Source organism: Arachis hypogaea, chromosome 18, assembly GCF_003086295.3.
Source record: "Arachis hypogaea cultivar Tifrunner chromosome 18, arahy.Tifrunner.gnm2.J5K5, whole genome shotgun sequence".
In the NCBI taxonomy this organism is placed as follows: Eukaryota; Viridiplantae; Streptophyta; class Magnoliopsida; order Fabales; family Fabaceae; genus Arachis; species Arachis hypogaea.
Genome location: NC_092053.1, coordinates 6,083,000 through 6,096,153, shown reverse-complemented (window position 1 = coordinate 6,096,153; position 13,154 = coordinate 6,083,000). Strand labels below are relative to the sequence as shown.

Here is a 13,154-nt window from a genome sequence, read left to right as displayed (position 1 = left end):
TTGATTTTATACATTTGTGATAACGGCGGTTCAAAACCGCCCTAATTATCAGAACCGCCACAAAATACAAAATCAATTATGGCAGCAACAAAAAATGCCATAATATCCGGACATTACGGCGGTTCTTTAAAACCGCCGTAATATCAATGCCATTTTAAACTCTTTTTTTTGTAGTGCTCGTCCCTGGGTTCTTCGTATGATGTCTTTTCCTCAACTTTTACTCAATGCAAAAATTCATGACGAGTATCTTATGTTGTGTTGTTAAATTCTCTCCATAAATAATTTTATAATTAATGCAAAATTTTTGATCAACTCTCCTCAACAAAAAAAATCGATTTAAGAGCTTGTCATCCACTCCTATAGGTTATAAGATGTTTGTCTCTCCTTTTAAAACATGTATTTGCGACGAGAAGGTCAAATGTTGAGAAAAAGTCCAAAATAGTTTTATCCTCGATATTGACCACCCCAAAATCATGGCCTCCATGAATACTTCCACATCCAGTCATTTCTCTTCTAACATGGCCAATTAAATATCCTCCTAAGAAAATCTTATCTCTCGAAAGTGTGTCTTGGACCAAACTCTCTAAATTCTCCCAAAACCTTATCTTGTATTGCTCGTCCAAACCCACTTGCGGTGCATAGGCGCTAATCACATGAAAAGTACCTCCTACCACTATAAATTTGATAGAGATGATTCGATCTCCTACTCTCTTGACATCCACTACGTCCTTCTTCCACTGCTTATCCACGATAATACCTATCTCATTCCTATTCTTCACCTTTTTTGTATACCCAAGTTTAAACCCGAAAGTATCCAACTCCCTAACTTTCGCATCAACCCATTTTGTTTCTTGTAGGCACATGATGTTAATTTCCTCCTTGTCATGGTATCCACCATCTCCATGGATTTTCCTATTAAAGTGCTTATGTTCCATGTCCCAAATCTCAACCTTATATTGCTCCGATCTTTACCTTTATATTTTTCTTTGTAAATTAGTTTATTTACCCTCGTTCGTTCACGAAACTGCAGGAATCCTTACTCATTTAATACTATATCCGGGTACCAATGCAATAGCTCTAACTCATTTGACACTGTACGCGAACCATACTAATTATTATAATTTTATTCAAATGTTCTCGTGTAATAAAACAATCAGTTTGCATATATATAAAATTGTTAATGAATCCTGTTTAATTAAAAGATGCTGTATTTATTGCGTGCAACAATAAGATGCTGCCCAAAATTAATAACTGTAATTAAAATCAACATTAATTAGTCTTGACTCTTAATCCGATAAATTACGGTTGATATCACATATCAGTTTTTTCTCGCTATATATATATAGGAGCATTCCGTGGCAGTTATTGACAGAGCCAAACTACATAAAATTTAGTAAGCGTTTTCATATACGGTTAGTTACTAGTTACTACAGCTATTTATTATTTCAATTAGCTATGGCAGAGTTCACAAGTAATAGTGTTGAGGAGTATTTCAAGGGAAAGACCATTTTAGTCACTGGTGCAACTGGATTCTTAACCAAAGGTTATTACCGCTGCATCTATATCCATTCATTAACGTTTTCATGGCGGTTTTTTAAACTTGTAATTTTGTTTACAGTCTTTGTGGAGAAGATTCTGAGGGTTCAACCCAACATAAAAAGGTTATACCTTCTTGTCAGAGCATCAAATCCAGATGTAGCTCTCCAACGCTTGCACACTGAGGTTGCCATTTTCTGTTAAATTTAGTTGTTTCATGATCAATTGCACACTGAGTTTGCACACACACACACACACCGACTCCTTAACCTTTTCAATATATATTCTAACTTATTTTATATTAGATATATCTTTAACTATATGGATCTATTATAGGAATAAAATTAGACAAAATTTATATTGATATATATAGGTTTTTGGGAAGGAATTGTTCAAAATACAAAGAGAAAAGTGGGGTGAAAAATTCAGCTCCTTTTTGTCCGAGAAAGTGGTGGCAGTTGCAGGTGATGTTTCTCTTCACAATTTCGGAATCAAAGATCAAATCCTCGTTAAAGAGATGTTGGAGGAGATTGAAATCATAGTGCACTCTGCCGCAACGGTCACATTTGATGAAAGGTAGGTAGTAAGCTATGCAATAATAATTAACTAGATTTACAATCGTGTAAGGCTCAAAAAACTAATATTTATAAACTTTTTTACATCATCGTAAGAGATAATTAAAATAATAGATAAATTTTTATTTCATAATTAGTTATAAAATAATTTATATCATTCTTGAACTAAAGAATTATATCAAAATAAATTCTATGATAATTAGTATAGTTATATTTGACTATTTATAATTAAAAGTTTGTTATTATTATTATTACAATTTTAATATAGAGAGATGTTAATTACATTAGCCATTGCATTATTGTAATTAAAATACACAACGATATGTAGTAAATATAATTAATTAAGAGTATTGATTAAAGGAATATATTTTTTCATTTTAAAAAAAACATAAGGGATAAGTATTGTTTTGGTCCCTCATGTTGAGGGTTGGAATCGAATCCGTCCTGGTGTATATTTTGATTTAAAATCATCCTTAAAGTCGTATTTGAATTTAAAATCGTCCTTTTTAATAAATTTTTTTAATTTATTCCTAAACTACCCCTATAATAAAAAAAATTATAAAATAAAAAAAAACGCGTTGGTTGGAGGGGGAAGAAAAGGGTATACGAAGGGGGAAGGGGGGAAGGGGAAGGGGGAAGGGGAAGGGGATGGGGGGACGGCGGGGGGACGGCGCCGGCGGCGAAGAGAGGGAGGAGGGGAAGTGGAAGAAGCCGGAGAAGAAGAGGAAGAAAATGAAAGGGACGCGGGTTCAGGGTGGGGGGAAGGGGAAAGGGGGGAGGGGGACGGCGGCGGCGAAGGAGGAAGGGGGAAAGGACGCGGGGTGGGGTGGGGGTGGGGGGAAGGGGAGAGGGGGAGGAGGAGGGGGAAGGGGAAAGGGGGGAGGGGGACGGCGGCGCGAAGGGGGAAGGGGGAAGGGGGAAAGGACGCGGGGTGGGGGTGGGGGTGGGGGTGGGGGGAAGGGGAAAGGGGGAGGGGGACGGCGAGCCACTGCCGTTGGAGTCCGCCTCACGCCTCGCCGCCTCCGCCTTGCGTCTGCCACCTCACGCCTCGCCGCCTCCGCCTCACGCCTTGCTTCTACTTTCTTGCTTTCTATTTTTGTTTGGTGTTGTTTCTGTTTCTGTTTGGTGTTGTTTCCTGCTTTCTTGGCGGTGGTCTTGGTGGTGGTGGTGCTGGTGGTTGGTGGTGGTTGTGGTTGTGGTTGTGGTTGTGGTTGTTGGTGTTGGTGTTGGTGGTGGTGCTGGTGGTGGTGCTGGTGGAGGAGGTAATTGTGTTGGTAGTGGTGAGGGTATTTTTATCCAAAAAGAATTAAAAGGACGATTTTAATACGAAAAAAAACGTTAAGTATGATTTTAAATCGGAAATTACGTTTGGGACGGTTTCGATTCCGACCCTCAACGTAAGGGACCAAAACAATACTTATCCCAAAACATAATCATAAATTTTTTTTAATAATTATCACCTATTTAAAATAGTTGACATGATAAAAAAAAATAATTATGTAATATTAGCTTATTTCATGATAAATAACTTAGTATTAATTTTTATATAATAAAAACAGATAAGCTGTTGTATTTATTTCGTTGGTTATTGTTATGTTGTTTAATCTTTGCAGATATGATATTGCAATGGGTACCAATACAATGGGAGCTTATAACGCTATAAACTTTGCTAAAATGTGTCCTAGAATCGAAGTTTTTCTTTTCGTATCTACGGGTTTGTATATCTCAACTTTATCAATATGTGTAATAACATACACGATATATATGATCTCTACTAGCTAGCTAGTTGAAATCCTACATACAACACATAACAAAAATGTTATTTTCAACAAAAAACATTAGAACTTGGGGAGAAAAAATAATTAAAAAACCCTAAATTTAATTTCATGTTTCTAATTTACATGTAAATATGAGACTAGTGCAAAAGGGGAAAAAAAGAAAATGGCTAAAAACAATTTTTATGAGTATATTTAAATAATGACTCGACTTTTACGAGAAAAAATATATTTCTTTTATATTCTTTTAGTTTCTATAATATGAAAGTGTTCTTTTAAAAATATAAATTTGTGAGTATGTTTGCTAATGTAACGAGATACATAATAAAATATAAAAGTATAATTTTTTTTTAGTTTGTATCATATATTTATTAGTAAAATCTAAAATCAAGATTATTTTTATAGTGTTTTATTTGTAAAGCTAACTCTATGATGGTTGTCGTACCTGGCCTAGTCACTATGATTATGGTAGTTATGAAATTCTAATAATACTTAAAAAAGATAAAACTAAATGTTTTTAAGTGTGCTAGTTCTAATGATACGGAATTTTCGAATTCAATACAAAATGACTTTGCACAGAATCTTAATTTTACAACTACTTTTGTTCAAGACTAAAAAAATCTATTTGACAAATTTTTATTTTTCGATTTATTAAGCTTATGTTTGTGGGAATAAGGCAAAAGGACTAATACCTGAAGAACCATTCCGTATGGGTCAAACAATAAAAACTTCTTCAAAATTGGACATTAGCTTAGAAAAGCAGTTGATTGAGGAAAAATTGAGTGATATCCAAACACGGAATGCAAATGAAAAAACAATCACCTCAATGATGAAAGAACTTGGAACAACAAGGTAAATTGTGCGCGCGCATATATATATATATATATATATATATATATATATAAAAGGTAAAACACACTAATAAATCATTTCAATCTCAAAATTATGTCAATGTTTTATTTGATTTTTATTACAAATATATCCTAAATGATTCTATGTAAATCGAATCAATTATATTCAATTTAGCATGTATATCAATATATGTTATAACAGTAGTAAATCGAATCAACTAGATTCGATTTATTATTAATACAACATATATATGTAAATTAAATCTAGTTGATTCGATTTATATTGAAAAAGTGTAAATCGAATTTAATTGATTCGAAAAAGTATAATATAACACCATCTTTATTTTTTGAGCTAACTTTTGTCCAAAGTTAGATCTACTTAATTTCTTTTATATATATATTTCTTGAATAAATTTTATGGGTAACATTGCGTATGAAATTTATCCAAGAAAAATTTACAAGTCGTAAAAATTTGATTTCCGTATGCAGTGATTGTATTGATAATCCATAGCGTTATTTATTCCTTTATAGCCCCCTAATTTTCTGGTTAAGTTTATAAATATTTTAGGGCAAATTTGCATGGGTGGCAAGATACGTATGCATTTACAAAAGCAATGGGAGAAATGGTTGTGACGAGCACGAAGGGAAATATACCATTGATCATCACACGCCCTACTGCTATAATCGGTACTCATTCAGAACCCTTTGAGGGTTGGATTGAAGGTGTTAGGTAAATAGTTACTTAATTTAATTCCTATATATATTTGAGTGACTAAGCTAAATGATGATATATTTTTGTGATTACAGAACTATAGACTTTGTGTTTGTCGAGTATTTCAAAGGAGCAATAACTAGTTTTGTTGGTAATCCAGAGATAATTCTGGACCTGGTGAGTATGACTCTTCAAATAAACTATTTTAACTTTGAATTCTTTTTATCCATTTGTTTAAATATCACACAAAAATAATAGTGTATGAAGATGTGAAGCTAGTTTAATTTCTATCTTATAATTATTGTGTTTGGAGTATGTTATTAGTTTGATGTTTGAATTAAAGTAGATAGGTTTCTGATCTCTTAATTATGCTTCATTTTTCTTCTCTCACTTGATTAATATTTATATAATAAAAAATATCAAATTGTGGAATTGAAATGATGATGCAGATACCAGTAGACATGGTGGCAAATTCGATGATCATAGCACTATTGGTTCATTCTAAGAATAATTCTTCGAACAATTTGATCTACCATATTGGCACTTCGTTAAGAAATCCAATTAAATCTTCGGATCTTCAAGATATAATGCATCTTTATATTACAAAAAATCCATGGCTAAAAAATTATGCAAAGTCCAGTGCTTTGTATGAAAAATTTACATTCAACCCCAATTATACGGAGGATCATGAATTTCCCCAACACAAGGTATTGGCTCAAATAAATTAAGTTATCATAATTTGTATATAATGGAACTATTTTTTATATATATAATTCTTAATTAACGTTGAATTTTTATTCTATGTTTTAACTAATAATATATTTTCCCCTTGATTGTGATGGTGTAAAGATATCAAGATTGAAGAGGATAATTAACCTTTATCGTCCTTATTTTCGCGACTTCGAGGGCGTGTACGTACCCCAGTACGATATGTAATTGATTATGTTATTGATGTATATATAAAATGAAATAATTTTAATTTATTTGTAACAGGTTTGATGATAAGAACACGGAGAAGCTGCGGATGGCAATAAAGGGAGTTGGCAGTGTTGAAAGGGAATTTAACTTGGATCCCAAGAGCATTGATTGGAAGGACTACCTGATGAATGTTCATTTTCCAGGTCTAGTCAAGTACAGTATGCAACCTAAGATGTAACCTTACAACAACACTAGTCCCTTAGCTTGGTTGGGATCGCATAAGAATGATTAGATGTCTGCAGGAATTGCATTAGAAATTTCGAATTGCCATAGTGTTATTTCAGATTGCTAGTTACGCCCTTTTTGTATGTTTGTAGTGGCAGTAGTATGAAGAAAATAGAATTGGAAATCAAAGTATGAAACTATATATGTTTGTCACGCAAGATCTTAGTCTTGTGGTAATGATGATCTTTGTTTTGCATTATGTGCATCTAAGTTCGAGATTTAACCGAAGCCAATAGTGGATGTGAATCCTTAGTATTTGGTGTGTGAATGTGTAGTGTACATCAACATTGTGATGTGAGATGCTTAAGGTTAGGGATTATCCAACTCATCCTATTGGAAAAAAAAACTATGTTTGGAATTAAAATAAAAAAAAAAAGGAAATCTTTTAATATTTGGTAAAGTGATAAAGTGGAAAATTAGTCACTTTTAAATTAAAATAGTAGAACATATATTTCATAGAAGTTACAAAATAAATGGTGATTAACCTTTTACTTTATCAATTTTTTCGCTTTAGATATAATTACATCAATGAGATTAAATTATTAAAAAATAAAACATGTTCTGTGAAAGGATACGTTTCCGAGATATAACACCAGTGTGGACCAATCAGCAACTCGGAAGCTCTTCCCAGTGGAACCGGATCCTCGGCGTGGAACCTACAAAAGGGAATCCGACGCCCAAGTCAGCTATGGATATAATAATGATAGAATGGGAGCTATAAAATTACGGAAACAGATTGATGTTGTATTGGGTTCGAAGTATTTGTTTTTCGTCCTTTATTTTCGCCCCTTCTGATGAGGTTTGGTCGTCCCTTTATGGATGGTATTTGGAGAATATCCGTTGAGTTTCCATTTGAGTAGTGATATGTTTTTTAGGGATTTTGGATATAAGTTAGGTTACGAGTATTAGTGTTACGAGATTCTCGGTGATGGAGGTTCGCTCGGATGGTTGAGTCTTTCTCGGTTGCTTTGTTATTGGCCGAGGATATCGGTATGGTACACAGCCCCCAAGCTCGGCATGGAGGACATGTTGAGCTTCTATATCCTCCGTCATTAGTAGTTTGATACTGGAGGTGATTTTGTTATTGGTGAAGCCCCCAAGCTCAACGTGTCTCTGCTGCTGGGCTTTCGTTGGGTTTGTTTAATGGGTTTTGGAGTTTGGGTCCCGCTTCTTTTTTTTTTTTTTTTAGCGGGAAGTAAGGTTTTGTACGAAATTTGTGTAGTAAATGGGAGGTGGAGAGGCTTCGTGGGGTTGTGTGTCCTAGTAACTCCTTGTCTGCTGACCGTTTGGCTTCTTGTGATCTTTTGTGTTGTGAAAAAGGATTAGTAAAAAAGGTAAGTGCTTTTGTTTTCTTCTTGTTCCTCCTTGTTTCTTTGTATTTTCTGGTTATGGGGAAAGAGAATGTGGCTGTGGTTGACGAAAATGATCTGTACAATTGGGTTGACAGTGACGTTAGGTCTCGTGTTTCAATTTCCAGTACTGTTGAGATGGTTTCTCAGTTAAGTGAGTCCAGGTGGGTGAGGGGTGGTGAGGACTTGGAAGTTAGGTTTTTACCATGTGGAAAGGAGGATAGGGTATGTGAAAAAAGGTCTGATTGGGCTTATTTTTATGTTTATACCTGCATGTTAGCTGAGTTAGGGATTCGGTTCCCTTTTTCAGACTTTCAGTGTGGTATTTTGTCTTTGTTGAATTGTGCTTCTACACAACTTTATCCTAACTCGTGGGCTTTTGTCCATGCATTTGATGAGTGCTTGATGGAGCACTTGGGGTGCTACCCCTCTCTTGGAGTCTTCTTTTCCCTATTTCAAGCAAAGGGTGTGTAGAAAGGGGGTTGGGTGAATTTGAATAGTCACCCCGGCCGTGCTGTGTTTAGTCTGTATAAGTCCTCCTTTAAGGACTTTAAAGAAATGTTTGTGAAAGTTGTAGTATCTGAGAATTTTTATCCATTTTTCCTTGATTCGATAATGGAGGAGAGATTCCCTGTTTTCTGGTCTCCTGAGCCGAAACAAATTCTGGAGTGTGAGGATAGAGTAGGTAGTGAAGACTATGTTATTGGGTTTTTGATGTCTGCTTTATCTTCGTCTGATCTTTTATCGGTTCCTTCTTTGCTGAGGCTTGAAGGTGATACTGAGACTTTAAATGAGTATTTAGGTAACTGGGGTTATTGCTATTTTTGATGGGTTGTTTTATGGGGATTCTGTTTGATGAATGTGTTTTTTTTTTCAAGTGAGAAGGCTCCCACTCTGACTACTGCAAACCTAAAGGCTTTCGTTTCGAAGGCTAAAAAAAAGGAAAAAGAGGGGTCATCGACGAATGTGACGAAGGAAAGTGAGGTTATTGTAAATCAGGAGGTGCCGTTGAAAAGAAAAAGCAATGGTGGATCATCCAGGGTTGTGGACTTAACCGACTCGAAAGAGGATGATGCTACCTTTACAGCGGAAGAGATTACTGCTGCCCACCAAAGCCAGGTGGTTCTGCATGGGTATAAGGATGGGCCGAAGAATTCTATTTGGTCCCTTTTATGGCCGTTGCGGATGAGGTTGCTCAAGTAGATGCCGATGTGAAAACTATTCACGAGGCTGGAAAGATTGGTGTTGTGTGTTGTGTTGTGTTACACGCTATTAGTGTTGGGGGTTTTGTGAATTATGATTGTTGCTTCTTCGCTTTGTAGGTTATTGGTACTCGTCTACTCTCTATTGGTCGAACATCCAAACTTGACACCATCTTGGAGGGAGACAACAATGCTGCTATTAAGAAGCTCAAAGAGTTTCTGCAGGAAAAAGACTCCCATCTGGAAAGGTCGAGAGCTGAGGTTAGGAGTTTGAAGGAGAAGGTTAAGGATTCCAAGGCCGAGACCAGTAAATTAGAGGGGACTTGGAAGCTAGTGTTGCTGAGAATGAGAGATTGAAGGCTAGAATACCTGAGTTGGAGGAGGAGGTGTTATCAGCTTTTACGATGGGCTTTGACCGAGCTGTGGCTCAGGTTGGCGTTGTTGCTCCTGATGCCGACATTAGTCGTCTGGATGTGACAAAGATTGTCAGCAGTGGTTGACTTATGGATGATGAGACTTTAGCCGAGGATCAAGATGAGAGTGTTTCGGTTGATAAGGGAGCGAATTAGCTCATATGTTTGTTTGTCTTTTGAATTTTTGAATTATATTTGTAGATTGCTTTTGGTATGGTTTTGTTCCATGGAACTCATTTGAACGGCTTATGCGTTTAACCCATGTTGGGTTTGTGTTTTGTATATATATGCTGTTAGACAATTGGATTTGCAGATAAGAGATATAATATTTGCATTTATTGTTTGTAGATTAGACCGTAAATACATGAAAATGATAAGGGGTGGGGGACCTCATTAAAACCTCTCCAAGTAAAACCTAGGGTGGGAAAAACCTTGTGAGTAGGAAAAATAGTGTCTCCCCTAGTCCCCATGCCTATATCATTTTAAAGTAAATAACTTTTTAACGATGATACATTCCAAATACCAGGGACACTTTTGCCTTGTAAAGTTTGAAGGGTGTATGCCCCTTTTCCTATTATCTTTGCGACCATGTATGGTCCTTCCCACGTTGTGGCTAACTTGCCATGTGATTGTTGTTTCCTTGCCTCTTCTGTTCGTCGGAGGACGAGGTCTTCTTCAGCAAATGACCTTGGTTTCACGTGCTTGTTGTATTTTCTTTGTATTATTGCTTGCATTGCCTTTTGTTTCATTTCTGCTCTATTTCTGTCTTCGTCTATTGTGTCAAGCTCTAGTTGTCTTATGTTGTTATTCTTGGTTGTTGTCGTATACTCGACACATCTAGATGTTATGGCGATCTCAACTGGGATCATGGCGTCTGCTCCGTAGACCAATTTGAAAGGTGTCTCCTAGGCTGTTGATTGTTTTGTAGTATTATAACTCCACAATATCTCAGGAATAAGGTTGGCCCATTCTCCTTTGGCGTCCCCTAGCTTTTTCTTTAGTGCATTAAGGATGACTTTATTAGCGGCCTCGGCGAGTCCGTTTGTCTATGGATGCTCTACTGATGAGAAATGGTGTTTTACCCTGCAAGAATTCTGCTAAGCTTTGGTCGGTAAATTGCTGGCCGTTGTCAGTGATTATAGCATGCGGTAATCCAAAACGACAGATAATATTTTTCTAAATAAACGACTTGACCTTTTCAGCCCCAATTTTTGCTAAAGGTACGGCTTCAATCCATTTTGAGAAATAATCGATTGCTACAAGCAAGTATTTTACCTGTCCGGGGGCTCTCGGGAATGGTCCGAGGATGTCGAGCCCCCATTCGTAGAATGGCCAACTTACCTCCAAGGTGTGAAGGAGCTCGGATGGATTGTGTATTGTTGGGGAGTGCTTTTGGCAATTGTCACATCTCCTAACCTTGTTGATGCAATCTTGTTTCATCGTGGGCCAGTAGTAGCCGGCCTGAGCTATCTTCGAAGCTAGGCTGATTCCTCTGATTTGGTTGTCGCATACTCCTTCATGGACCTCGTTCATGACGACCTTACCTTCCTCGTTGTTTAGGCATCGCAAAAGTGGCTGGGAGAACCCTCTCTTGTATAGGTCATTCCCAATCAGTGTGAAAGATGCGGCTCATCTTCTGAATGCTTTATGGTCCGTTATTTCTACTGGTACTTTCCCTGTTTGTAGGTATTATTTGTAAGCTGTCCTCCAGTCATGTCCCTGTGATATAGATAGAATGGTCTTGCTGCTAAAGCTCGGCTCAGCAAGAGTTAGTTGAGATATAACAGATTCAATCATTATTTTTCTGGTTGTTGCCAGTTTTGATAGTGCGTCTGCTCGGGTGCTTTGCTCCCGAGCTACGTGTGTGATCTTGAATGAATGAAATTGGGATATAAGGTCTTTTACCATTGAATGATATTTTTATAATAATGGGTCTTTTACCTGAAACTGTCATGTTACCTACTGAACAATGAGTTGGGAGTCGCAGTATACCTGTAAGTTGGTGATATTCAAGGACTGAGCCAACCTTAATCCTGCGAGTAGTGCTTCATACTCAGCTTGATTATTGCTCGTTTGGAAATTAAAGCGTATTGATTGCTCGGTCTGTAGGTCATCTTTGTTGGTCAATAGTACCCCAGCTCCTGATCCCTCTGTATTTGCGGCACCATCGATGTATAACTCCCAGTTGTAACAACGCTCGGATTGATCTGCCAGTTCAGCTAAGAAGTCAGCTAAAAACTGTGCCTTGATAGCTGTTCTGGGCTCGTAGAGTACGTCGAATTCGGACAACTCTATTGACCATTTGATAAGTCTCCCAAAGACTTCGGGCCTTGTGAGGATTTGTCGCAGGGGCTGGTTCGTCTTGACCACAATTGTGTGGATTTGGAAGTAGGGTCTTAATCTCCTTGCTGTAATTACTAATGCATAGGCTAGCTTCTCCATCGGTGGGTATCGGAGCTCGGCATTCTGCAATGTCTTGCTAACAAAATAAACTAGCTCCTGCTTCCCTTTTTTCTCTGTTACCAGGACAGAGCTTATTGCATTAGATGAGATAGATAAATAAAGAAATATAGGTTTACCTGAACTTAATTTCTGTAAGATCGATGGAGAAGATAATATTGTTTTTAGCTTTTGAAAGGCTGTTTCGCATTCTGTATTCCAATCAAATTTTTGTTGCTTCTTGAGTATGCTGAAAAAATGTTGTGAATGCGTTGCTATTGCTGGCAAGAATCGGGATAGTACGGCTAGCCTCCCATTGAGTTGTTGCACTTCCTTCACTGTCCGAGGACTTCGCATCTTGATAATCGCCTCACATTTTTTGGGATTTGCCTCGATTCCTCTGGAGGTTAGCATAAAGCCGAGAAATTTGCCACCCTTTACCCCGAAGGCACACTTTTCAGGGTTTAGCCTCATGTTATGTTGTCTTACTTGTTTGAATATTTCTTCCAGGTCCGCCCCGTGGTCATTACTTTGATTTGTCTTGACAACCATGTCGTCGACGTAAACCTCCAGGTTCCTCCCTATTTGCTTGCTAAAGACCTTATCCATGAGCCGTTGATAGGTTGCACCTGCGTAACTCTATAACAATAATTTCTTAGTTCAGTAATGAAAGCTATTTTATTCTCATCTTCGGGGTGCATTAAGTTTTGGTTGTAGCCTGAATATGGGTCTAGAAAACTTAAAATATCATATCCTGATGCATTGTCTACTAACTTATCAATACAAGGGAAGGGGTAGGCATCTTTAGGGCAAGCTTTGTTTAAGTTGGTAAAATATACACACATACGCCATTTACCTGATGCTTTTCTTACCATTACCACGTTTGAGAGCCATGTTGTGAAGTGTAGTTCCTTTATGAATCCTGCTTGTAGGAGTTTCTGTGTCTCCTCTAGGCAGGCCGCTCTTTTCTCGTCCCCCATATTTCGTTTCTTTTGTGCGATAGGTCAGACTCGGGGGTCGATTTGTAACTTGTGGCATATAAGGTTCGGGTCTATGCTCGGCATGTCCGCGGGGTCCATGCGAAGAGGTCGGCATTGCC

The 13,154-nt window shown here is 37.3% G+C and overlaps 1 protein-coding gene across 1 annotated transcript; it reads left to right on the top strand.

Moving 5' to 3' along the window:
- Positions 1-1,455: 1,455 nt before the first annotated feature.
- LOC112769466 (probable fatty acyl-CoA reductase 4) lies at positions 1,456-6,605 on the top strand. Its single transcript, XM_072224739.1, has 10 exons — positions 1,456-1,543; positions 1,619-1,722; positions 1,910-2,112; positions 3,725-3,825; positions 4,543-4,738; positions 5,306-5,467; positions 5,545-5,626; positions 5,899-6,156; positions 6,299-6,360; positions 6,443-6,605. The coding sequence occupies exons 1-10, from the start codon at positions 1,456-1,458 to the stop codon at positions 6,603-6,605; spliced, it is 1,419 nt and encodes a 472-aa protein (XP_072080840.1).
- The last annotated feature ends 6,549 nt before the right edge of the window (positions 6,606-13,154 follow it).

Bases quoted from the DNA above. Each gene is read 5' to 3' on its own strand.
- LOC112769466 (XM_072224739.1), top strand. From the start codon at position 1,456: ATGGCAGAGTTCACAAGTAATAGTGTTGAGGAGTATTTCAAGGGAAAG. The intron at 5,627-5,898 runs GTGAGTATGACT...ATGATGATGCAG, and splicing joins CAGAGATAATTCTGGACCTG to ATACCAGTAGACATGGTGGC. The intron at 6,361-6,442 runs GTACGTACCCCA...TATTTGTAACAG, and splicing joins TTTCGCGACTTCGAGGGCGT to GTTTGATGATAAGAACACGG.